The sequence below is a fragment of the Acipenser ruthenus genome, chromosome 26, assembly GCF_902713425.1.
Source record: "Acipenser ruthenus chromosome 26, fAciRut3.2 maternal haplotype, whole genome shotgun sequence".
In the NCBI taxonomy this organism is placed as follows: Eukaryota; Metazoa; Chordata; class Actinopteri; order Acipenseriformes; family Acipenseridae; genus Acipenser; species Acipenser ruthenus.
This window is the reverse complement of record NC_081214.1, coordinates 5801842-5829627: the sequence shown is the minus strand read 5'-3', so window position 1 is coordinate 5829627 and position 27786 is coordinate 5801842. Positions and strand designations below refer to the sequence as shown.

Genomic DNA, 27786 nt, shown 5'->3' with positions numbered 1-27786 from the left:
TTTTTCTGTAGACCTTCTGTTGCCATGGATACCGGGGAGGAATATGTACTGAAGTATTCTTAGTAGCCTAATCTGCACATTGACCTTGTTTTCCTCATATGCAATGGTTTTTAGCTTGAACCTGTCTGCCTGGTGCTGTGGCATGCTGTAGGATCTGATATTAACCTGCTTCGGACTGCTCTTGTTTGTTTATTTTTGTTTAGGAAGCTGTGGCTGAGCTTATTGAGGACTTTGAAGAATGTTTTTTCTTTTTTTTTTTTTTTTGGCAATATGTTTGACACCCTAACTTCCAGGTTAGAACTCGAGGAACATTCAAAGTATATCATTTACAGAAAGTGATCTAGGTCAAGGACAAAGTAGAAACTTCACTCACACATTTCATGTTCGCTCTACTGCCACAGAAGGAAACACGCACTGAAAAGACAGCCAGTAGGACCTTATTATCCATGTTGCTAGGCTCCCAGGCTTGTTTTGCTTTTCAGAGCTGCTTACAGAAATCAAATCTACTGAAAGCTGCTGAACCTTTTGTAAAAACTCCAGCCATTTTTTTTTTTATCTGACCATTACAATCCAAAATGATAGCATGTTTGGTTCCAATTCTGTATTTAACCCCTTAACCTCCAGCTTGTTAGATGTGGTTCCCATTGGTCGTCCTCAGAAACTGCGTGTTGTGTTTGGGGATGATGAGTCTGTGTTAAAGAGTAAGTAGCGGGGTTCCAAAAAATATAGCGTTCCACGTCCCCACGTGTTGCTACAACTGTTTAAATAACGTACCCTGTCACAGTTTGTTTCAAATCTCTTATCAAAATGTCCGCTCTAGTGCACAGGGGTTTGAGATCTGTCCTCGAAACAATTAATGTAACCCCAGAGCCATCATTGTATAAAATCACTGTTGAGCTGGGCCCATGGGCACGGACAGCCTGCGATCAGGTTTCGTGCTCTAAATAAAAGCATCAGAAAACCAAAAATGACAAATCGCTGCACTGTGGGAGTCACACCACAAGCTGTCAGTTTGACAGTGCATGGTTTGGACTCACTGGGGGTGCCGAAAGGAACATCACATTGACTCTGGCGCTCCCGTGGGTTAGGGATGCAAAACCAGCAGGGACTGTTTGTCTCATCGCGCTACAGCGAACCCTGTTGGCCAGGCGTCCAGTGAGCTCAAAAAGGGACACATGCAGAGCTGGCCTTTGTCCTCTAGCAGTCGGTAGCTAGCTGACGTTTGCTCTCGAGTTCGTGGGTTAAAGAGGAAGTTGGCTTGGTTGTGGGATCAGAGGACGCCCACTAAACCTTCAGGTCTCCTCAGCCATGTGGGGAATTGCTGCGGTGAGGGGAAAAGCCATTGGGCATTCCAGATTGGGAGAATTAATAATTTGACACACTAAATTAAAAAAAGAAATCAGCATGCAACATATTGACAGTGTTATGGCAGGTGTTTCTGTTTTTTTTTTCCACCCCATGTACATTTGATAAGGAGATTGAGAGTTGAGATTGGGGCTACAGGATATGATGGATAGAACTTGATAGAAGGCTTGGCAGGAGCAGTTCTGATAATAGCTGCTAATCTTTTTGCCGATTTTAATATCTGTATACAAGAGCAGCTGTGAGAGAGTGAAGAGGAGATAGGGACAGATTTCCAGTTTTTTTTAATCAGGTTTCAACTCGTTTTTAAACAATCTGAACAAAACAGATGTAACTCCTTTGCGCATTTGAATTTGAGCAAAAAATAATAATAATTAGAAACTAAAAACGTACATTTATCAAAATGGATCAACTGTTCAATAAAATGTTGGCTGGTCAAATAAATGAAAATCCTATGGTACTGTTCATTTGTTACAAGAAATTGAAATGAAATGCCCCTTCAGTAGTAAGGCCAGTCTGTATTAAGATTACTGTATATGAATATCACTACCCCCTTCCTCATCCCTGATACTGCATGTGTGTGATACTGTAAATGACTCCAGTGCTCATATTGCTAAGAGCTAGCAGTAGGGAGGCCCAGTCCTTCAGACCTTATAAATGCACGTGTTCGCACAGGATTCCTATAACCCGTTACTCATTTCCATTAAAGAGACGCTTCTTGTAATGGGGACTCGGCCAGTTGTTCACTTGACAACTTGAATTAAGACTGAGCCTTGTTAGGGAAGATTCAGGGCCCTTGCAGAAGGCCTCTGGGATGGATTTATACAGCAGGACAGTACGGTTTTGTGTGAGGGAAATGCCTTGGCACCCTCAGTGAGGATTAAAGGGTAACTGAAGTTCATATTCTTTGCATGCACAAACCCAGCGGGCACTGCCGGTTGCATTTTAAAACTGCTCGATGGAAACTGAAAAGCTCCAACAACCCAGGAATGTTGCTGTACAGAAACCACGGTAAGGTTTCATGCATTTTATTAAAGCCGATCACTAGGTGACCTTACTTCGAAGAATTTCAATCTTAAAGCAACTTTAACATTGAAACATTGGGGGAATCCAATATCAGCTCTGTTGATATTGGACTCCCCCAATGCTCTCTGTGCAAGGCAGTGTAACTTTCACAAGAAACACTGAGCTCTGTCAATATTGTGACAACTTCCACTACACAATGACAAGAGGAGCCCTGAAAATGGTGCCTTTGGGACCTCGGCTTCAAATGAGAATGTTATCCTGTGCTGTCCATCATGTTTCTCATCACTCAGGTGTCAGACAGAGCTGGATCTAGTCAGCCAGTAACTATTATGAAGCCTGTTTTAATGGCAGGACATTGCTGGTAATTATCACTCACCCTGCAGCGTGCACACACACTGTCTTAATAATGCTGTCTACCAGAAAGTTCAAATTGTTACACTTATTTCCAGTAAGTGCAGATCTCCTCAGCAGGGGAGTCAATTTAATGGCGCAGTCACGTTGTTCAAAGACCTGGGGGGATTACTGAGAGTAGCACACAGACAGGCCCAAAGAAGCTGCTCTCAAGGACAGGCAGTTTTGAGATGGGGATCGCTGGCTGTGCAGCAGGGATGCCATTAGAACTGCATAGCAAAATGAGCCTGATTTCCAAAACGTCATCACTTGACAATGATTTAGCACTGGAGAATCCCACCACGTTGAAATGTACAGTAAAGTAGACATTCATTTTTGTCTCCTTATACTTCCATAGTCTTCAACGCCTTGATTAACCCATTGTTGCTACCATCCTACCAATGGGAGGGTCACCCCATTGTAGCTGCCTTTGGGCTATTGTTGCCCTTTAGTCCAGTACCATTGCATTGATTTATGTAGTTATTTATTGAGTGTTAACCAGAAAATGACTGTCCCAGACGAATTACAGGTTACAAATTACTGTACATTAGTATTTAAAAAGACATTCAGGATCCTTTTATCTTTGGGTTTCATTACTTTGCAATATTAAAACAGCACTATGCGTCTCTGAAAGGTGTCGTTCACAGTGCTCTTTGTTCTGTGTTTCAGGTGAATGTCCTCGCCCTGTCCATCTGCACCCGGGAGGCTTACCAATCAATGAAGGAGAGGAATATCGACGATGGCCATATCATTAACATTAATAGGTAGGGGTGTCAGGCCACTGAGTCGCCTACTGCATCATCCACCCACCTGCTAATGAATCCTAATGACTGATTGTTGCTGATCATGTTACCCTTGCATGCCTTTGCCTTGTTTGTGCCATAGTTGAAGTGAGCTGAATCATCTCTATCACCGAATTCATTACGGTCGCTTGACTGTCTCTCAATAGAAGGGGGCTAAGAGAGTGGGCTTAATGGTGATCCAGTCACAAGGGGTGACTTTTCATAAATAGCTATGTGAGGAGTTCAACCCATGTAGAAATCGGCATTGTGGTTGCGCTGGGGTGGTTATATTTTGATATTCCTAGTCTGCTATAGGTATTCAGTGGCAATGGAGGATGGCTGTCCAATAAAGCTGTTTCAGCGCATTGTTTCAATGATGCACATCCAAAACAGCTCAGTCTTTAAATCTTTAAATAGTTGTTATTATTATTATTATTATTATTATTATTATTATTATTATTATTATTATTATTATTATTATTAGTTTATTTAGCAGACGCCTTTATCCAAAGCGACTTAGAAAGACTAGGGTGTGTGAACTATGCATCAGCTGCAGAGTCACTTACAACAGCATCTCACCCAAAAGACGGAGCACAAGGAGGTGAAGTGATTTGCTCAGGGTCACACAGTGAGTCAGTGGCTGAGCCGGGATATGAAGCGGGGACCTCCTGGGTACAAGTGTGTTTCTTTAACCACTGGACACACAGCCTCCTATATAGTTCAAACACATTATTCAGTGGAGCAGTTAGCTCACCTATTAATGCAAAATCCATTGTGTTAATGGAATGGATTACTAATGGGTTACTATTTTTACTGTCAGTTTTTAACCTGTAAGGAAAGCAAGAGAATATAGTCTATGGTAACCAACATCTGACATGTCCATAAACTGCACGAAGAAGAATTCTATATCTCTATATTCTCTGCAGTGTCCCAAAAACTCCTTGGTGCCTATTTAGTACATTCATCCGTCTGCACTTACAATACAGCGACTCGTTCTATTCTATTTACTGTATGGTCGTTAACTCTATGTAAATCTAGGTAAACGTTTGATGCACTTTTAATGAGGTTATTTTCCAGATGGGGACTTCTTAACATAAGGATCTAAGAATACACATGCACACCCACATGCTCATTTCAGTTAGAGGGGACACTGCATTGCTTCTCATTGTGCTCCTAATGGTGTTAATACTAATCTGTAGCTGGGTGTGATGGACCTAGGATTTGATCAATTTCTCTGTAATTCTAGACACCAGCAATGAAACAGAATTTAACTATGTGGATAAATAGCCTGCGACACTAAATCAAATCCAGTTGTAAAGATGATGCTCTGAGTCGTGAAACTAATTGGATGTTCACTCATTTGTGACGGAATCAATTTCTTCCATTTGATAAACGGTGAGAGTTGAGGGAATAGCCTTTCTCTAGGGCATCGCTTTCACGCGCCACTTAGATCTCCTAACAATTTTATCAGCTGCAGCTAAAATATTTCTTCAAGAGTTGAGGCCGGTGAAGTTTACTAACGGTCTCCCCACACCCCAGAACCATGGTCATACTTCTGTCTACCACAATACCAGGGATAAAATAAAAAGTCTACTTTTACACTGTTTCTGCCTGAATAGATCATGGTGCTTCATCTACACAGAAACACAACAGAGAAGCACACAGAATATATTATTGTAAAGTAAGTACAAAATAAATAAGAGAAACAGGGATATATGTTCTAATCCAAGGCTATTATTGTAGCATGGCCAGGTCCTGTTGTAGGTGAGTACCCAGGGTCTGGAAAGTATGGGGATGATTTCAGAGATACTAATGGAGATTAAAATGGCCATTAGTAGTAGTAGTGTCTGTTACATAATACATTTGAGCGGCATTTTAGCCCCTATTGTGCATTATTTGACTTAGACCACTTTTGTATCATTTTTTCATAGCACAGTTTTTTTTTTTATACCATTTTTTATAACATCATCCCTTTTTAGGGTGTCTTGAAACAAAACTCCATCTCTACAGCAGTTATTGCATAGTGTAATATTTCTTAATGCTTGTCATTTAAGTGTTATATTACAGTACATGACTGAGTGATACAAGCAGAGGGTACAAAGCTTTCAGTATTTTCAGCTTCTTTGTTTATGGTGAATTGGTTATAATTGATAAGTTATTTTTTAAGGCTTATTTTGTATTTATAAATGTATCGTGTACCAATATGTATACATCTTTAAAGTAATTGTTCACTCAAATTGTCTCCATTTTTAAAATGTTTACACCCGGCTGTGCATACGAGAACCTGCACTTTTTTGTTGAGAATTTCACCCCTGGTCGTAGGGTTTATAATGCAAGGCTGGTGAACATGCTGGGATTCCCCTGGTCGCAGGGTTTATAATGCAGGGCTGGTGAACATGCTGGGATTCCCCTGGTCGTAGGGTTTATAATGCAGGGCTGGTGAACATGCTGGGATTCCCCTGGTTGTAGGGTTTCTAATGCAGGGCTGGTGAACATGCTGGGATTCCCCTGGTCGCAGGGTTTATAATGCAGGGCTGGTGAACATGCTGGGATTCCCCTGGTCGTAGGGTTTATAATGCAGGGCTGGTGAACATGCTTGGATTCTAGCTGCTGGCTGCACGCCATCATTGTTTTGGTCAAATCAATTGGAAAACAGACACGATTTGCCAGCTCTAAGTGTCTGTAGTAAATCTGTGTCTTACTGCGACAGGATTCTGTCTATATGTGAGTCCCTCACCACCACTGTTCTTGTTCAACACAAAACTGAGGCAGTGTGATGTTTTTGAAGGGCTGGAGATTTGCTACCAGAGATTTGTGGTACAAGTGGGGAGAATGTTGGATCACTGCGTGTTCTTTTGAATCTTAACTAGTCCTTTCCTGAGATCACTTTGCTAAATCAGAGGGCAATATGACCAAGGACCACGATCGTCATCTTTTGGTGGTCACTGGTTTCATTTTATCTTATCTGCCCATGTTCTTACATTTTAGATTTTGCAATTTACTTCTGTTTTTTTTTCTGATGATCAAATTTCCTGTTGTGTAAGGCTTTGGTAATTCAAGCACATTGGGATCCATGTGAATAAGACAGAGCCTTTCCAGCTAAAGACATTAGTCAGGGTCATATCTTTAGTGCTGATGATGAGAGATGTCCATGTTTATATTAAAAATACCTGGTCTCTTTTCAAAATATCGGACATAATTAAATACTGTAATATGTCCCTAAAAACTAGTACTGTAAACAGAAAACTAAAATAAAAATTTTAAACACTATTATATTTTACTAAATGTTGAACCAACAATTGCTCTGTTTTGTTAAGAGATTTTTGGAATACATGATAGTTAGGGCTTGAACTTTTCGGTTTTTATTTTCCAATGCTCTACCGCCCTTTTTTAAATGTTAATTAGTTGTTGGTAAGCTGTCTCTGCATCCAAATGAAGAGAAAACTATTAGTTAAAAACTGGGTTTAAGATTAATTTTTTCTTCGCTACAAATCAAGGATGGATTTGCAATTAGTGTACACTCCATACTGGGTATTTTATGCTGAAAAGAAAATCTGTTGGGACAACTAAATGAGTGAAAATAACAAAAGCACAACGATAAACTAGGCGACTGCAAGAATGAAATGCAATTAGGAACAGCGATTAATGTAATTTGTCACATCTGTTTGAAATAAAACAGAATGGGAATCAGGCTCAGTCAGGATATAAAGGTAAAAACAAGTGACTGAAAAACTGAAAACTTCAAGCCCTAATTATAGTGTACTGAGTTGTTGTACACCACTGAAGTGAAATCTAAAGACTAGCATAAATGCTAAAACATGTATTTGAAAACGTACAATAATTTAAACAGTAATGAACCATCTACTTAAATGAAAGGGTTTCTTCTATGAAATATAGGTTTACAGCCAGAATATATAGCACTTTTAGGCTTCTTTCACCAAACTGCAACTAAATCCACCCGTGTTTATAATTAAACCATTTTCTAATGCCTGGTGCGGTGTTTATCTGTAGGCATGGTTCAGTTTGCATGTGGCACCGCATGACTTTGTAAGGCAGCTAATAACATCCACACAGAAGACAACCACAAAAACTGGAGGCTGTTTCATTTCTGAGGTGAATGGAGGACGATGATTTTTATTTCATTTTTTTTAAGAAGACGCATGGACTTTTGTTTTACTTTCTTTCATTTCCATTTCCAATAAACACTGATTTCAACCCACAAACCATCTCATAACCCACGGATAATTCTCTTAATTACCCATCCTGTAGTTCTTTTAGGTATGTATATTTCTTTGAGATTTTGTTTTCGCAGCTCTGTTTCTGGCATGAATTCCTCTGTGTTTTTGACAGTCTGCTGTTGTTTTTGGTCCCGGTTTCAGCATGAGTGGCCACAGGGTAGTTCCCCAAGCTGCTGTGCACTTCTACTGCGCCTCCAAGTTTGCTGTGACGGCACTGACAGAGGGAATCCGCCAGGAGCTCCGAGAAGCCAAAACTCATATAAGAGCCACGGTAAGAATTAATGAAAAACCTTCTGGCAGCACGGGGGAGTCTTCTTGGATTGCATCAGCCTCCTAGGCGTGCTTATCCTGAGATTACCCCTAACCGGCCAGGCACCCTGTGGGATTCCAGGTACTGTTAAATTAGTCAGCTGTGGCTTAACGCAGCGGGCTATAAGATGCTCAAGTCAACCTCTAAGCATCATCTCTTGTTAGTATGCAGATAAATACATACTGTATTATATTTAATAAACAGTGGTGAGCCTTTGATGATTTCACTACATTTCATTGCATTTGTCGAATGATGCACTGACAAATATGAACTAATAAGGAGTTGGAAATACAGTATAGTTTAAGAAGGTGGCTATGAGAATTTCAGATCAGTATGAAAACTTACTGCAACAGAAAACAGGTCCTAACTCTCTTACAAGGCCGTTGCATGCAAGGTATTTTTTATTCACAGAGAATAGTGACACCCAGATTCCAGTATTCGTAGGCAGTCAGAGATACTGGGAGCATGTCCGCGTGTGTACAATGAGTACAGACCCTTGCTTTATTGCTGTCTCCTGGGATACTCCACACTAAGTCTCCTCTTCCTCTTTGTTCAGTGTATATCCCCTGGACTGGTGGAAACAGAGTTTGCTTTTCGACTGCACAACAATGACCCAGAGAAAGCTGCTGCTACATACGAGAGCATTAGGGTGAGGAATGAAGTCTGAACCAGCTTTGTGCAAAAATATCGCCCTTGTGCTTCCTTCTGATAGGAAACAGCTAATCCAGAACTGGAGTGTGTGAAGGGCAGTGCAAGTACAGCGCAGTTCAAGTGCTGTGAACCAGTGTCTGCAATGCACATGCTTGTCTATTACTAACTGTATAGACAGCCATTGCTACCAAACCACAGTCTTTTAAAGCACATTTTAGAACAACATTTTGGTGATGCCCTTTATATATATATATATATATATATATATATATATATATATATATATATATATATATATATATATATATATTTTATATCTCCATAAATATGGATATTCACTACATTCAGTTTGATCAGCGCTTGTTAAAACCTAACACTGCAGTTAATTTACTAAACTAAATGAGTATCTGTGGCGGAGTGTCCCGCCCCTATTTATTATTATTTGTATTTTTGTTTGCGGCGCGGGTAAAAGCGCCGCGTCTTTTATTATAATTTAAAAACCCCGTGAGGATGCATGGCTGATCAGCTACTGATTACTTAAATAGCTGACAGTCATGCATCCTTACCAAACGCGTGCAGACTCTGGCCGGGGGATAATAAGATAATTACCAACTAGTTAATCCCTCGGCCAGAGTATATAAACCTGCAGCTCTCTGCACTTGATGTTGGGGTGTTGGAGTAGAGAGTACGGGGAGCGGAGAGAAGGAATAATATTTAAAAAACAATTGCTAATACGTGCTGGATAATCCAGCACGGCACTTACTTGTTTGTTTATTTATTCGTTTGGCCCTCGTGCCCTTTTGTTTGTATTTTGTTTAAATATTTTGTTTGTTTGTTATTAAATACGCTGAGTGCTTTTGCACTCAGTTTCACCCGCCCATCCACTGTTTGGAGTCAGTTACTTCCTGGTCCGTGACGTCATCCACCACACCACTGCAAGCCAGACTGTCACATATGGTGGCAGCGGTGGGATGGATGACGTCACGGACCAGGAAGTAACTGACTCCAAACAGTGGATGGGCGGGTGAAACTGAGTGCAAAAGCACTCAGCGTATTTAATAACAAACAAACAAAATATTTAAACAAAATACAAACAAAAGGGCACGAGGGCCAAACGAATAAATAAACAAACAAGTAAGTGCCGTGCTGGATTATCCAGCACGTATTAGCAATTGTTTTTTAAATATTATTCCTTCTCTCCGCTCCCCGTACTCTCTACTCCAACACCCCAACATCAAGTGCAGAGAGCTGCAGGTTTATATACTCTGGCCGAGGGATTAACTAGTTGGTAATTATCTTATTATCCCCCGGCCAGAGTCTGCACGCGTTTGGTAAGGATGCATGACTGTCAGCTATTTAAGTAATCAGTAGCTGATCAGCCATGCATCCTCACGGGGTTTTTAAATTATAATAAAAGACGCGGCGCTTTTACCCGCGCCGCAAACAAAAATACAAATAATAATAAATAGGGGCGGGACACTCCGCCACAGTATCACTCTGAAGTTAAACAGTTTTGTTAACTAGTCAGCAGTCCTGTATATTACCTCCCCAAATCCTCCCCAAAACTGAACTCGACAAATACCAGTCAACGTAATTCTGAAAGCTGTCTTGTTTAACCGCTTTTCAGAGTACATGGTGTAATAATCAGAGCTAAACTTCGATCCCAAAAGTGCAGTGTGGCCTAGCAGATTGGGGTTGTTAATTGTCCAGAGTTTGAACGGTTAATCATTAGCTCAGTGTTAAACGGTTCAGACTTTTCTCAAGCACTTAACCAGTGTCAAAAACATGCATGTCAAACATGCACTCCAACAAGAACTTAGTGTAGCGGTCCATGGCTTTGCCTGCAGTAGTGCTGTCCTTCTGCTAAGACACTTTGACGAGATACTGACTTTCTTTCTTTGTTCTGTGTTTCTCAGTGTTTAAAAGGAGAAGATATAGCCAGTGCCATCACATATGTCCTTAGCGCACCGCCACATGTGCAGGTAAGTAGCTGTGTCTCTTTGAATCAACAGCAAACTGTTTATAAAAAATAAAAATAAAAAAATAAAGAAATGCTTGAAATATGTGCGTTGGACATGTTTAGTTGTGGTGAGGAGCTTTCAAAAGTTGTGGAATGTCACAGTTGCGAAGCACAGCCTTTTTTTTTTTTATTTGTAACATCTAGATTGGAGACATTCAGTTGAGACCTACAGAGCAGGTGTCCTAGCAACAGAGGAGGAAGCAGCTGGAACGGCAGGAAGAGCCAGCAGTATAGGTTACTCCCCAGCGACCTCTACTGGACAAAACCTATGATCACGTTTGGGAGATGCAAGCCCTTTCTCTGGGAGTCTTGGAAGGTGGCTCATCGCCCCTCTGATTTAAGAAAGGAAAGGACGTAACACTACAGTGTAATTCTGATATGCTGCTGGAATCGAACATGTCAAATTTGGTGTATTTTCAGCCTTGTTTTAATTTTTAAACAAATTGTTTCGCTGCTGCTCCTGAGTGATACACGGTTGCTATGACAGCAACGATTACAACCGTAAAGCACACAAGTGTGTGTGTGTGGTGTGTGTTTTTTTTAGTTTATGAAATAATATCTTATATGAAACTGATTGTTCATAAAACTTTGACATATATTAGACCTTCTGTGTTGTTAGATGTGGGTTATTCCTTAATGGTATTGATAAAATCAATGAAGGGGTTTAATAAATATTCTTTTCCTTTTTGTTTATGATCAGCATAGGTTACCTACAGTGTTGCTTTTTAAAACGTAATGCCGATTAAACACTAATGGCTTCAGAGCCACATTAACTCTCCGAGGGTTTGCTGCTCAAACATTACATTTGTATTGCCTTATTGAAGGAGATGTGAGCGAGATGAAAGATGAAGCTCAATATTTAAACAAAGGCACTCTGAATAGAAATGCTTGTAAAATCTAAAACTCTAAAATTGAATTTGCCGCTGTGTGCAGTATGGGCTCTAGTCCTTTCAAAGAGTGATACAGTGAGGCGAGTCAACGCCTTTACAAGTGGAGACACTGGGACCCCAAATAATGCCAGTTTTAAGAGTCAAGGGCTTCAAATACCATTTCTCTTACTTTTCTATGCTGTCGGCAATCATTCTGAGGGATTTGGGGTCCTGTTATATCCATATTGTTATCGTTATTTTTAAAAAAAACGGCCTTTACCTGGCTTCGAACTAGAGAGCCCAGAGTGGTGGGAATGAATAGACGTCCTCATTCCAGCTGATCTTTGTCTGTATAAATGTAAAGTAGCTGGGACTGGCACAGTTGAAAGGTCACATTGTCACATGATTAGAATGGAACGAGGAAGCTTGTTCAATCCTGGGAGTTAGGGTTCGCCAGATTGTCACATGATTAGAATGGAACGAGGAAGCTTGTTCAATCCTGGGAGTTAGGGTTCGCCAGACAAGCTCTATGCTGCTCAAAGCCAGGTAAAGGCAGATTTAGAGAGAACATGTCAACTCAATATTGGAGAAGCAGAACCCAGATCCTTAGAATGATTGTAGACAACATACAATAGAAAACAAAAAGAAGTTAGAAATTTGATTCTACCGCTCTGGTTGATACTCCTGTAAGAAATCGGTATGAAAGTGTAAAGTGTGCCCCATAGTCTCATGCAGCTCATAAACTTGAATATTAAAGGAAGAGACGTTTATTAAACCCCTGCCTTTTCTCCGTAGTAAATCATCCATTCAAAAATTTATAATAATGGACTTGCATTTTAATTCAGTTTGGACAGTTAGCACAATACTAACTTTTCATTTAGTCACTGTTTCTAACCCACATATGGGCAACTGTATGATTAAAAGTACTACTTTTTGTTTAATTGTGGATTGTAATGATGATGATAATTATTAATACATTTTTTAATTGCTGCTTTGTCCTGTTGTCTCAAGTTTTTTCCTTTTTTTTGGAACATCTTCTGTTTTTGTTCAACTTGGTTTGTTTTAGAGATGAAAATACATAACAACATACACTCACATTCATGCGTGCATACAGTACATGTTTATACACACAGACACATACATACTCCGCAATTTCTGTTGCCCATATGGAAGTCACACTTGTATAATTGTATTCAACACTGATTAAACTTGGTACGGACATTCTTTTTCATAAATCTTGATGACTGTAGCAGAATCACCTGCCGATATATGTACAAAACATTACGGTCATGGAATATAAAACTAGGGAAAAAAATATTAGCATATGTTAAAACAAGGGATCGCGCGTTTGTCATGTTCAAGGGTGAAATGTATTGCGAATGAAGTTGACGACATGATTTATCTTGTAACATTTTTCACTATGGGTGCTGAATCAATGTATGCATTTCCAAAAAAAAAAAAACATGACCTACGTTTTGTGGCATCTTAAAATAGCAGTATCATGGCACTTGACATGGGTATGAAAAGTGAGTGACAAATGAATGGTCTGTATATTCCCAGAGAGCAGTGTGTGTGGATAAACCCTATTGCTGTAGCAGTACAGTATTGTTAAAGTGGCTTCTCTAGCAGCCAACAGAATTCATGCAATGTATTTTACACCACCTGATAATGTCACTTGATGTAAAGCACAGATAGCAGGTGCAACGTTGTTTTAACAACGGATTATTCCGATTGCTGTTACCTGGAGTCCTGTGTTATAGATCATATCCTATGACAAGGGGTATCTCTGTGCCATTAGCTTTCATTGGGGATCCCCAATCCTAGGACAAAAGGAGCTGGATTCAATAAAAATGCACAGTGCTACTTGCCTCATGTGACGCTACTCAATCAAACACACCCAAGAACTGGCAAAAATCTGTTAACATTCATCAAATCGGCAATGTATGGTTTTTTTTGTGATGTGCATGTAGAAGTCAATGCTATCCTGTAGATGACAAGTTTTGGTACCTGATCACTTTTGTGTGGTGGTTTAGTTCAGACTCGCTTCCAAAAGACTAGCTGCAATTAGGCCAAACGATCCTAAGCACAATAGGAATTGATAAGAAGGTTTGTAAAGCATTGGCTCGCCTGCTGTTTGCTCTAAATGCACATGAACAGTGTCTCTTTCTTGAATCTTAGTGTCCTGGGTCACAAGTCCCACCCTGACGCAAGAGCCCACTTCTACGGTGCAACCAAGTACGCGGTGACTGCTCTGACTGAGTCACTGAGACAGGAGCTGCGGGATCAGAAGACACATATCAGGGTGACGGTAAGCCTGCGATTGAATGATTCCTGCTGGCCGCCCACACTCACAAAGATGCATTGACTATGAAACTCTTATATTTAGCTGTCATTGTAATCAAGGGAAGCAATAACATCTTAAAGTGGGAGGCCACAATATTGTTTGTGCACTTTCCCAATACACGGCATGATGTAAATCAGGCCATAGTTTAGTCTTCTGTACATGGTTGGTTTACTTTTTTGCCTAATGATATAGCTGTAGGGTCACAAACTTCCACTCCTGTATAATAGCATATTCTTGCTACCACAGCAATGTGCTGTAAAAACAGTAAGCTGTCGCTCGGCTGCAGCACAAGAAAACGAACAAACAAAAAAACAGGATTACCTTTTTCTCAAAACTCCTTTATGGTTGACATGTTCAACATGTAAACTTTTTGAAATATGTAAAAACTTATTTTACAGTGTAGGCTTTACAGTACATATGTCACAGTCATTCTGTTAAACCAAGCTCAGCCAAAGTACCATGTGCTGTACAGTAACTGAGGACTGAATGTGTATGGAGAGGCCATATTTCCTGAAGAATGACTGTGTTTCTCCTGGTGTGGCAGCGCCTGTGGTCTCTGTTACTGGAATTGTGATGAGCTGTGAAGGGGCTGTGGTGCTGAAGTGACCTGTGTGTGTGTGTGTGCTTGTTATTTCCAGAGCATCTCCCCGGGGCTTGTGGAGACTGAGTTTGCTTACAGGACCTTTTCTGATGATCCTGACAAAGCTGTGCAAATGTACTCCAAGCTGAAGGTAAACGATTAAACTAACAAGCCTCTGTCTTTCAATACAAAACTCAACCGAACCAAACAAAATACAAGAAAGGTATCTAATGCAATGAGTTTGTTTGTTTTAACTATTACATGCCTTCTCTATTTAAATCGTACACTGTGCAGTGCAGTAGAGACACTCCTTTTCATTCTCTGATGCTACAGTAAATGACTATTGTTTTTCTCGCAGTGTCTTCAGGCCACTGATATTGCCAATGCTGTCATTTTTGCACTTGGAGCGCCCTCCCATGTCCAGGTATTACATTATCTTATGTTTTATTTAGTGTGGTCAGCAATGCAGAAATGTTCAGGATTGCTATCCAAGATTACACATTGTTACAGCAATAATTTGCATTGCTAATCCATTCTTTTTGAAGTCATTTAGAATTCATTTCAGAATCAGCATGGATATTTTGCAAGCAGCGTTCATTTTAGCAAAATTTTGATTTGAAAGTGATTCTTTGCACCATTTTGACTTGCGGAAAAGAATGCAAAGAATGTAAGGGCATTTGTTTGCATTGGTAAAACAATAATACTAATCAATGAGATTTCAAAATCGCCCTTCTCTGGCATGCATTTTCAATGTCAAAAAAATCTTCTGTATCCCCTGCTCAAAAAACATAACTGATCATATGAAAAATTCCACTTCTGATCATAATTTGTGTTTCTCATAACAAACTGTATGATCTATTGATCTCTACTTTGTTTCTATTATTCTAGGTTGGAGAAATAATGATCAGGCCAGTGGAGCAGCTCTTGTAATTGTTTTTCAAATTGCAGCTTCTGCTTTAAAAAAAAAAAGGAAAAGAAATGAAAAACTACATATATGCAACAACAGCAATTCTGAATCCATGTGCGTTTCTGAAAGCACCGAAATGGCCATTTGCTCCTTCTATACTGTCAGCCATTATCTGATTTAATCTAATTTGATATGCAAGCAATGGGGCTCTTGTGTTTTAACTGTGGCTCTCTTAGGCCTTGGTAGTTGCATGCTGTTCCCTTTAGCGTTTGTTTTTCTTGTCTAACTGCACTCTGGAGTATGCCTTACAAAGGTCACTTCTTTATTTTGATAAAGAGAGATAATAGCAAGCTGAATTTTAGCACTAAGAGCAACTGCAATCCCATAACTGGACTATAAACTAATACAGTCAAGAGCATATCCTTTACCTACTAAAACATATTTTCTACATTTGAAGCACTACACTCAACTCTGTTTATACTGTATGTATATGTGTGTGTGTGATATTCTCCAACCCCTTCCAGCACACAGCTGCTGGTATATATAGTTGTCGAGGGATTAACTGGTTGTCAATTACCTCGTTTATCCCTCGACCACATCCCGCACAGGTTTTTTAATGAGCGAGGTCGACAGCCAATTTGTCAATAATTCATTAGCTGTCGACCACGCATTCTCACAGAGACGAGAAGCAAACATCGTCCCTGCCAAACTACATTGAACTATAAAAAATAAACACAAAAACACATTTATGGAGTATTCTGTTTGGAGCGATGCATGTTAAAGAAAGTGTTGTCTATTCAGTTGGTCTAAACAGACACTGGACTACCGAGACTCACACATGGTGTTAGAGATGTTGTTTTTCATGAAGTCCCCTTTTAATGATTTTAATAACATCACTGTTTAGAATAGAGTCCAGGAAGTTTAAACCAGAAATGAAAGCGCTGAATATGGAGAATTGCCTGCGGAGAATCTCAGATTATCCCAGTATAATCAGTAGCACATGTGATAAACAGAACAGGAGTTTTACTGTGGATGTAGGTGCTGGTGAGCTCACATGCCCTACACCAGTGGGTAGATAGGCATGTTGTAATGGTGGTTGCTAACTCAGGCACTTCACACAACACAAAATAATAAAAACAGGCTTACAAACAAGATGAAAAAAATCAAATTAAAAAAGAAAGATTTTTATTGTTTTTAGAACACATTATGGTAAGTAAGCATAAAATGCAAAGTGACTTCACCACCTACAGAATACAGCAATCCACAAGACTAAAATAACTAGGACTAACAGAAAAGTATACATCCAGTGAAATTCCACAGAAACTCAACCCTATTGTAATTCTGTGGCCCTTTTTCTGTTATCCGTCTTTTTTCAGTATGAGTTTGAGAAAATAAATCTAAATAACTAATAATTTATTAGCCCTGTTTATTCATGCCTGGGGCCAGGTCTAATCAATTCATATGAATTCATTAGGGAATAACAACTCAGTCTGTGCATCATTAGTTGTGAATAAACCTCACTTAATACTGACATTAAAGAGCCAATGTTGTCTCCTTTAGAATATAATTTATACTTCCAGTTACATACGTGCTCAGTGTTTCCGTTGTTGTAAGACGTAGTGTTGTTTTATTAATACAAGTTTGAGGCTGCTTTATTTTGAATTAAATCCAATTTGTCTTTACAATACAATACAAAAAGTATTGGAGATAAAAGGATGTGGTACAGTGACAAATGTTCTGTATAAGTAAAGAAATACTTTATGTCGTCACATTTTTCAGAATAGTTTTTTTTTTTTACGATCTAAACAGAAACAACAATATTACACATCTGCAAGATCTGAAACACTATATTAAAAAAAAAAACATGTCCTGATGAGATAACATCAGTACACAGGAATCATGTCAAATCCGTCACAGTTGTAAATAGGACCTATTATCATGAAACACTTCCATTCAGAAATGCGTGTCTTTGGATGGTCTCTTCAGCCCAGAGAATGATGTGCAAATCACAGCAATGTCTGGGTACAGCGAGTGCAGCCCTGAGTACTCTCTGGACCATTTGGAGAACTTGTCAAGAGAGAAAGGAGTGACTGACTTAATGAGTCTCTGAAAGACAAAGAAAACAACGGATACAGGTTTCGTTAGGCTTCACACTCCAGAATGACTGGATTCATGTGCCCATTTGAACATCACTCTTCATAAACCACAGGGTACTGAAAAGCACTGGGGCCAGGAAGCACTGGCTTAAACATTATGGTGTGGTACTTCTAGAAAAAACAAACACAAATATCTTCAGCACAACGGATAAGGGACCAATGCTAAGAGGTAAGATTTTAAAGGCCTGGCTCTCACTCCTTTAAAAGTATCTCCTAATAAGAGCATTGGTTTGTGTGTGTGTGTGTGTGTGTGTGTGTGTGTGAGATACTGCCCCATTGTGGAGGTTATTTTGGTTCTTGACAGCCCTCTATCTCAATCCAATGAATAAAACAGCATTGGAAAAAAGTCAAATAAATTAAACCACATATTGTATCCCTAAAGCTGTTTTACTCATGGCACTAAAAATGTCAGCACCATGGGAAAATGTTCTTTCAATTAACTAAAGTTAATTACCATTGTTTGGTACTCGATTCTAAATGGGAGGACAGCTTTTCTTGTTGTTATGATTATTAGTGGATACCGGTGCATTAACCACACTGTGCTTACACTCATACAGATGATATGATCAGGAAAATAACTTTTAAATACATGTTGCTAATGTACAGAGTTCCTGCCTTTCAATCGCAAACAGAATTGTGTGCCGAGTGCATGTTGTAAATATTAGCAAAAACATAACTCCAGTGTAAGTTTGTGTAGCTAGTGTGCCTCTATTTTGAAGGGGATCATTATTTGTAATTGTTATACAATATGCCTGGATACAGTACAATACACTTGCCTCTTTGAAGGATCCTTTAAGTGTCCACAGTGTATGGACAGCGCCGAGTGGAATCCAGATAATAGACGCCATGCAGATCACCCAGCCGATCCCCTGAGCCCAGGGCGGGTAGACATTACCCTCATAGCGGGCTGGTTTGAACTGCAGAACGGTGAAAACCAAGATTATCTGCAAAACAGAACAGAAACAATAACATGCTGTATTATAGTCTTGTTTTGTAATGCAAGGTTTATCGGATGCATCTGGTGTTTCAATAGCATAGCTGGGTTTGAATAATTGAGAAACAGTCAAGTTTTAGATTTGCATCCTTTAATTCGGTAATGTTCTTGTCACAGTATGCCCAGTAGATGGCACTGTGCTGTCCTCTTTTTATATAAAAGCAGCCCATATGTTGCATTGAATTTTTGAAGAGTTTTGACTGTTCTCAGAACACGGGACCTTGATGATCTTGAGTAATATTTCTTATATGTAAATTGTACTCGCGCCATTTGCTTTCATATTATTAATCAGCATTTTGCAGCAGAATCAGATTCTTAGAATTGGGAGAAGAGTGTTTTTTATTCAACATGCTGTACCGTGACAAACAGAGGGGACACAACCATCCAGCAGATCCTGAAAAAGAGATTCGGCTTCTTCCCTAACATCTCCTCCACATTCTGAGAGAGCCTCGGAACACCTGTGGAGAAAGTCAGACCGGGTGTCCTGGAAAAACTTAATAACAAAGGAATATTTTCTGGAAAATGTAAAAGCATGAGATGGAAAAAAAGCTAACCAATTGGTCGAAGCTTTTCACATTTATAATTGAGTACCAATTAGCGGCCCAAGTGTTTTAAAAGGAGATTGGAAGAATATTTTCCTACAGCCTTGGTATGGTATGGCAGTAAAAATGCCATGGCCCCGGATGAGAGGAAAATATCCCAAACATCTTAAAACACCCAATGCAGAAGTTAATTGCCATTGATTGGTATTCAGTTGTAAATGTGAGGAAGGACAGCTGTTCTTGCTTTGAAAGCAATACGTTAATGAATGGATTTATTGAATACCTGCTAATTAAAGGCAACTCCGAGGCACGCCCCTAGTCAAAATATAGGTGTTTTTAATAGAATGTATATTAAAAGGTAAATGTTTTATTTGCTTGATAAAACAGAACCAGGTTTCACCCTGTACTGGGTGTGTGTTCAGGAATGAAGCCAGAATAAACCTGCTTCTTAAAAATTAAAAACCCCAAACCAGTAAAAAAATATAATTTGAAATTCAGAACCACTTCTTTCCAGTTTCTTCCAGGGCACTGACAGTAAAACATAGTCAAGTACAGTGACAAACAAAGAAATATGATATTCTGCAAAGCGACTGTACATACAGTAACCACTTACCATAAACCCAGCATACCGCAACCACTTCGAAGAACGCTATGAACATGACAGACACTATTGCAGTATAATGGTCCATTAACTGGAAGGTGTAAATCCCAGCCTGTAAACAGAAAGCTGTATCATAGACAGTATGTTTGCTTTTCACTGTTCTTTCTCGCTGTTCATATCCATGAGAGCAGGGAGGTTAATATGAAGTTTACAACATTCTCAGGAGGTAGAAAATGTACTTCACTTATAAAGGTTACCCATAGTAAAAGCATAGCAAAGTGTATTAAAGCACAGTGAAAGCATGGTAACGCAAATACAAGCATTGTAAAGCACTGAAAGGTATGGTAAAAACACATTAATAAACATGGCAAAACATGGTAAACTATGGTAAGTGCTTTGGTAAGTGCATAGCATAAATACATTTTAAGCAACTTTCTATGTATATTTTTTTGCAACGGTGGAATACTTAAAGATTTACTGAACCGTGCTATGTGTTTTACCTGCTTGCAAAGCAATTTGTTAAACATACTGTGCTGTAGTGAGCCAAAATCCTATTTAGTTTCTAAACATCCATTGCCCAAAAACTAGCACGCTGCAATATTATCTTTGACATAATCAGATCTGGTCCCTATTAAAGGGATTTTGCATTTGTTGCCACCCAGTTTTCCATGATCTAAACCTTAATCGCTACCTGCATGACATGAGGAATGCCAAGTAAAAAGGCTGTGGTGCAGACGAGTAGAACAGCAAACTCTTTACGTTTCAGATACTTCAGTATGCAGCTCCCAATACCATCCATAAGACTGGTAACCATCACCTCCACCATTGCAAACTGCAAAACAGAAAAGGAAAGCACCCAGTAATATCCCAGCGCAGGGTTCATCATGTGATCGTAAAGAGCTCTAGCTGGGTTGACATCCCCACTGTGGTGTATATACTGTATAAATGAATGGGATCTATACAGGGTTGGAATATATTGATACTAAGACCTTTAGAATGAATCCCACATAAATAAAGAGGGTGAATGTAAAGTTACGTTCAAGGCTGAGGATGGGGAAGAGGAAGTAAACTCAAAGCACGGCACAGACTGCAAAAAGAGGCAGGTTTACATTTACCTGGCTTGAAAATGATTGGTAGCTGCCACTGACTGAAGGTGGATATGTGTGAGAGTGACAGATCCTGTCTGCTTAATTTTTGCTGATGGTTGCAAGGATTTTCCTGCCAATCCTGTTATATTTGCAGGTGTATTTAGTGCCCTGCCTGCAACTTCACATAACTTTACATTCAGGTAGGAAACCTGAATTACTGCAAACAATGCTCATTTGATATTGATAAGGGAAGGTAGTCCAAGTTGTGCAACTGATCTCAACCATGTTAACAATACATTTAATAAGAGCGCTCACCTGACTGTCCAGCCCTAAGCAGATCAGCATGATGAAGAACAGCACAGCCCATAGAGGAGCCACCGGCATGTTGGCAAAGGCTTGTGGGTAAACGACATACACCAGTGCCGGGCCTGAGGAGAGGAGCAGAGCAGCAGGGACAAGCACTAATGGAGGTTATGGGTTTAATCAGAATGCAGGGATATTTAAAGACAGCAGTACACCTAACAGTCTAGAAACAGGTTACTACAGCTATGGCCAAACGTCATTTTTGCAGTTCTATCATGTTTTCCCCATGGTTATACTATGCATTTACCATAGTTTACCCTGGTTTGCCATTTTGATTAATATGCTTTACCATAACTCACGTGTCTTTACAAGGCTTGCCTATGCTTTACCATGCTTTCAGTGTGCTTTATTACACTTTGCTATGCTGTTACTGTGGGACACTTTTATAAACAGTTAATAAACAAATAAGTGTTGTCCGAGTCCACTCACCATCAACAGCGAGGCTACTGACCGGGACATTCTGAAGGTAGGACATGTACCCAAATGCAGAGAAGATAACAAACCCAGCTAAGATACTGGTAACAGAGTTAGTAATGGAGATCGCCAGGGTGTCTCTATTGAAGGGAAGGAAAACATTATGTATTAGGAACACCAACAAAAACAAAATGCAGCCCTTACCTCTGTGAATAAACCCAGCCCTCATTGCATGACACATTTTATTTGAACTCCCTTAAGTATGATGTCAATGTTATTTAAATAGCTTTTGACGATTCAATTCAAATGTAAATAGGCATGCATAAGCTTGTACTGTAAAATGTGCCTCCTAAAGGAAAACAAGCATGCAATCATCCTAGAAGATTACCCTCCTCCAGTACCTGTGCCACCAAGCAGAGCATGCACAAGCTTTCTTACTTTAAAATATTGTTGTTGAAGGTGTTATAGCTGGACATTGAAATGAGGGAACCAAAGGATATTCCAATGGAGTTGAAGATCTGGGCCGCAGCATTGACCCAAACCTGCAAACCAGAGCCAAGGTAAGGCTGTTAGTCGCCTCTTGAACCCAGCAGTGTTGGGTCTATAGTAATGATCTCAACAGTAGCGGGTTGAAACAGCCCCCCCATTAACCAGTGTGGGGTCCAAAGACCACATGGAGCAATGATGAACCCCACGGTAAACTTGATCTAGTGCATACTTCAATAACAAGAAAAAAAACAGATACAACAAAGCTCCCAAACTGCAATGCTGTTGCTGTTGACAAAACCAACAGCATGGTGCATATTTATAATGATCAGGTCTGTATGGTGTTGCTATAAATTATTATTTTTTATTTTCTTTGTTTTCTCAACATTGCTTCACATAATAAGGTGAACCATTTTTTTGTTATCATTTGTTTTTCTCTACCATGACATGTACTTTATACTTTATCATACCTCAGTTCTTAAGCTTCATGATGCTTGCATGTGCTTTTGCTATGCTTTATTACACTTGGCTGTGCTTTCATAAGGGATGGGCTTGCTTTCTAGAAATTATGGTAAAGGTATTGACTAACCGGGAACTCTAATTTGTCATGACCAATTTAAAAACCTCACCATTGCATTGATTGGTTTACACAACCTAATTTCCCATTCTTAGCCAATAAGAGCACAATAAGCACCTAACAGTCTCCAGGCAGTGTAATATATACACACCTGAGGAATAGTACATTACACAAGGACTGTACACCATGCTAGCTTACATAATATACATGCCAGACCCCTGCCTTTGTTCTAGTAGAACCCAAGAAGGGAAAGCTCTTGAGACTTTGCTTGGAAAGAAAGCCAATTTTAAGAAAATAAATCTCTTACCTCAACTTCAGCAAGTTTCTCCCACTCAGGAATAATGAAGAATTTAATTCCCTCAATAGCACCAGGGAGTTGTGCATTATTAATCAGCAGGGCCAGTAATATCACATAAGGAAAGAGTGCCGTGAAATATACAACCTACACACAAACGACAAAACACAGAGCCATAGCATCACACCGCTCGAGTGTGACTTAACTCTGAAGCAGAAAACAAGCCATGCAGTCTGCACATCATGTCTTACTCTCAGTACATTACATTGGTTGGGTAAAAGAGATTAAGCTTATTAAACATGTTGCTAGCCTAAAATCGATTTTGTTGCTTCTTCCAAAGCCTACTGAGTGTCCTTTTGAAAACCTATAAAAGCTGTAAATAGGCAACCTTTCAATTTGAAAGTGACACATTGGCCTTTTAAAAAATCTACAGCTCTAACAGGAATTATGTAAGAAAGGATATATGTCTATGTTCAAGGGTTCCTGTTCTTTTTACCTTGCCGGTAGATTTGACTCCTTTGAATATAGAGAAATAAATGAGAACCCAGGCGAGGAACAGCAAGCAAAACAGCTCCCAGCGCAGGGTCCCGGCCTCACCCACACCCCCAGTCCTCTCCAGCACTCTGTAGCTGCAGAGAGACACAAAAGAATATACAGGGTGGTTCCACATTCATTCAGCGATTTTTGTAAATACTAAACTTTGCTTCTTTGTGGTATCTCTCTCAAAGATCCCAGGTGCTACCTACTTGAAGAACTGTTGGCTGGCTGTGGTTGTGCCGGCGCTCCTGTTGGAGAGATGGTCTGTGCAGTTTTCCATAACGTTCCAGGTGTTGTTGCAGCTTTGCCAGGGCAGCGGGCTCTGGAATGAGCTGAAGAGATAATAGAGGGCCCAGGTGATGACCACATTGTAATAGGTACACATGATGAAAGAAATAGCCACCGTCGCCACGCCAACACCTGAGGAGAGAAATCACAGGTTCACAACTTGAGCATGACTTGGCTTGAAGGGTGGGTTCACAACCCACTTGAAGGGATACTTCATACTGTACAATACCTGTATTTTCAGAATATTTCATTTCTTATCTGTTTGATATCCTGTTATGTGTGTTGGCTATCATTCCCTATTGATGCTTCTGCTTAGATCTATTTTTCAGACGACTTCTGAAGACATCTTCAAGCTGAATGAGGTGAGGTGTGCAACCGTTAGGTCTGCCCACTCAGCAACTGTTCAATGGCAATATAAAATCACAGAGGGGACAGAAATTACAGCTGCATACTCTTAGTGGTCATTTTTCAAACCACATCACTTTGAGCTTGCCAGGAATGTGTTTTAGACCCAGTGGTTAAAAAAAAAAAAGACATTTGTTGGAATAGTCATGGTTAGCAAATACAGAACTATAAAACTGAAGATGATATCAAATAACACGAATTAAGGGACGGGTGCTTTTACAAGCAATACAAAACGTGGTCTCCCCTGCATTTACCTTTTGCATATTTGATGGGAAAGCTTTTTTTATGCAAGGGAACCAGGATATTGGATTTCATCCAGCTGTTTTATAATGAGTTGCAGGTAACCACAAAGCTAACACAAAGGTCATGTGGCACAGTAAACATGTTGATGGGGCAATAGATTCCAGCTGAACCTTACATAAAGTTAGATAATCCTCTAACTAATCCAACCGTGTGTTCTGAAATGGTCTGAATGATAAGCCCCTCCAAAGGAAATGCTTTCTTTACAGTACGAACGAGCTGATGCAATGCAATGTAAGTGAATAGTGTCTCTTATTGTGTAAGTCATCTCATGCAGTTCTGGCTGCTCAACTCTTAGCCCTACACATGACGTATTACCTTATTATAAATCACACTAATGAAAATTTCACTCAGGAATAGCTTTAAGACTTTTTTTCTGTGGAGTGGTGACAGCCTTACGTTTAAAAAGTCATTGGGACTGATAAGACTGCCTAAGCAAAGAGAGATCGTACCTTTAAGCAAAGGGCAAACTTTAGCCAGGGCATGAATGGGTCCCAGCTGTAAGTACTGTCCAAGAGTAAGCTCCATGTAAAGAAGAGGGATTCCGACCAATACCAACATTATGAAATAAGGGATGAGAAAAGCACCTGTGGGAAGAAAAACAGGATACCGTGATCACAATGGTACAGCCATGCAGCCACAATGGACAATACCTGCACAGCTTTTGCCCTTAAATGTATAAAGCAGATTTTTTAGATCTTCAAAATAGACCCCTTGATGTTGAAATATTTGTCTAATAAAATTTTTTTTGTATTTAGTTTGCGAAAAGTGTTTAAAATTATTGATAAACTTATATGAGCGTCTGTGAAACCAGCCCTTAGACTTTAAACATATACAACAGTCTATGAAACTAGGCCTTAGATGTCAAGCTTATATGATGGTCTGTGAAACCAGTCCTTATACTTTAAACTTATATGATGGTCTGTGAAACCAGCCCTCGAGACTTTAAACCTATATGTGGGCCTGTGAAACCAGCCCTTATACTTTAGTTATAGATATAGTTATGGATAACAACAACAATATGTTTTCTAGCACTGTTAAAGTGGACAACCCAAAGCATTCATGTACAGTGGCTCAATGAAGTCTAATACAGGTACTGTTCATCACCATGGTTGAGATGAGCTGTATGCTAAATGCATGTATTTCTCCTGGGGAAGTAAACAGACCAATTGTGTTTAATTCAGTTAAATGCATACTGTATTTTTAAAGCAGTCATTTTCACCATTGAGTTAACCATTCACTTAAAAAGAAAATGGTTCAAGCTCAGGTTTAATCATTAACAGCAGTGTCTCGCAGCAGGGTACTCATCTCATCAGACTTTTTATTTTGAAAAGAAAAAACAAACTTTACATGTGCAGAGATAAACATCTTTAACATTTCTGCACAGTGTTCTGAACAAAGTAGATCTTTCTTTAAAACATTTTTAAAAGAAAGACCTTTTTCACAGCAATAAAATATTTTGCAAACCGTAAAGCACATTACATAAAATCCTATTAGTATATATTTCTGTCACAGCGGTCACTGTGGCCTGATTCATTCTTATCTAGTTTAGTAAAATGTTGACTTTTGTAAACAACATTCATGTTAAGAGGCTACTTTAAATAAACATTTGATAATAACCACTGATGTGATAGTTTGTGTACACAGACTGGTTGTACTAGTTTGCAACCAATAATATCACTAGCAGAGGAGTTTCCTGTCACATGGGTGTGTGGTTTTCATGGTGATTTATTTCCATACTGTATGAAAGGATACTGCCAGCTGGACTGAAGTTAACTGAATCAAAACTGGGTGAATTCAACTGTTGTTCTGTTTGATAGACATTGCTCCAGGGGTTTAGTAAGTGTGTGCATTGATTGTACAGCAATACTGTCGACAGATCCTAACACAACGTGCCTTTATCACTTTAAGCCCATGTAACACCATATTTTCAAGCAGTTTTCCGTAAGTAGTTCAGATCATGCTTGTTTAGATATTATGGCTATTTTAAAAAAAAATGCTTTAAAATGTCACAACCTGCCTCACAAGCTGTCTGAAAGTTGCCTGGTTTTCCATGGGTATTAGAAGAGTCCAGTGTTTATGTTCAGTGCATTTTCTACTGATGCAAAAATTCATTAACTTTGGCCTTTTGAAAAAGAATGAAAACTTATTTTGCAGAATTTATCAACTAGAAAAATGTTGGAAGCGCTTCAAAATGCAGGAACATTCACTACCCAGTAGCTATACTGCTAAAACGTCTTTACATTATTTGATAGACGTAGAAAAATGTTGTTAATGTACAGAGTTCCATTCTAATAATCCTGGAGTTGTGTGCTGAGTGCATGTAGTAAATATTGGTAAATGGGAACTACAGTGTAATTACATGTAAATAATTACATGTACCTACGTTTTTAAGTGTGTCGAATACATTTTAAAGATGAACTAAAATAACAATAGTCTGCTGCTTTTTAGTTTTGTTGAAAATAATTAAAGTTATAATCAGCGTATATAAATTGGCTAAACTATTTTTTAAATAGTCAAATTCCTATGGTATCCATTTTTTTTACAATGCATTCTCTCTACCCTATGAAGGTCATGTTTTGTTGGTTTTTTTTTTTTGATGTTTCACTGTAATGTTTATATATGAATAAGAATGCCAGACAGTTTTTACGTCTCCAAAGCAGCGAGTTGAAATCTCATTGACACCAACAGACACTGACGGATATATCAAGGAAAGAGGTCTGGTATAGTTTGAACGCTGTGTGCTATCTTCTTACCTCCACCACTCCTGTAGCACAAATACGGGAATCTCCACACATTTCCAAGCCCAACAGCATAGCCGATCCCAGCCAGTGTGAACTCTATCTGCCTGCTCCATTTGGGCCTATTGGATCCCCCTTCTTTAACTTCAATGGTTTCCATCGTCCCTCTTGCTTGAGTGTGATCATCTGGTGTAAAAGCTGCACTAGTAACTGTGCCCACCAGACAGCAAGCAACACTTAAATGCTCACAAGGCAAAGACGCTTACAAATGAATAAGTGAGAAGACGGTTACAAGGCTAAAGGTTGTTTTGCTATTAATGATTACCACGGCGTAATTGTAAAGGTAAATATAGTTTAAATAAATGAAGGTTTCACATTTTCACACATGAGTTACAACAGGGAATAGGTGGTCCTTGATGCCATTTTGCTCAGGGTATTGAAAGTTCAAAGTAATTTTTCAGATACAAGCTTCAATGACCTCTTCTGGTCTGCTTGGGCAGTAAGTTTTAAAACACATGGT

General features: G+C 39.3%; 2 protein-coding genes across 3 annotated transcripts in view; one reads left to right on the top strand and one right to left on the bottom strand.

The window, feature by feature from the left end:
* Positions 1–15557, top strand: part of LOC117430868 (dehydrogenase/reductase SDR family member 11) — a 38900-nt gene extending 23343 nt beyond the window's left edge. The window contains exons 3-7 of one of the 2 annotated variants that reach the window (XM_034051416.3): positions 3448–3542; positions 13827–13956; positions 14631–14723; positions 14931–14996; positions 15461–15557. In XM_034051416.3, coding sequence (XP_033907307.1) covers positions 3448–3542; positions 13827–13956; positions 14631–14723; positions 14931–14996; positions 15461–15502 — 426 coding nt within the window. In that variant the 3' untranslated portion in view covers positions 15503–15557. Of the gene's footprint in view, positions 1–3447; positions 3543–7939; positions 8070–8664; positions 8758–10675; positions 10742–10923; positions 12639–13826; positions 13957–14630; positions 14724–14930; positions 14997–15460 lie in introns of those variants that run through there. The other variant, XM_034051414.3, reaches the window with a different exon arrangement.
* Positions 15558–16642: 1085 nt separating this feature from the next.
* LOC117430510 (sodium- and chloride-dependent GABA transporter ine-like) lies at positions 16643–27572 on the bottom strand. Its single transcript, XM_034050586.3, has 13 exons — positions 27282–27572; positions 24978–25112; positions 23742–23952; positions 23492–23624; positions 23008–23142; positions 22076–22179; positions 21653–21777; positions 21176–21288; positions 20464–20604; positions 19785–19884; positions 18987–19087; positions 18412–18579; positions 16643–17585 (listed from the first exon to the last, which is right to left on the bottom strand). The coding sequence occupies exons 1-13, from the start codon at positions 27424–27426 to the stop codon at positions 17433–17435; spliced, it is 1764 nt and encodes a 587-aa protein (XP_033906477.3). The 5' UTR covers positions 27427–27572; the 3' UTR covers positions 16643–17432.
* Positions 27573–27786: the final 214 nt, after the last annotated feature.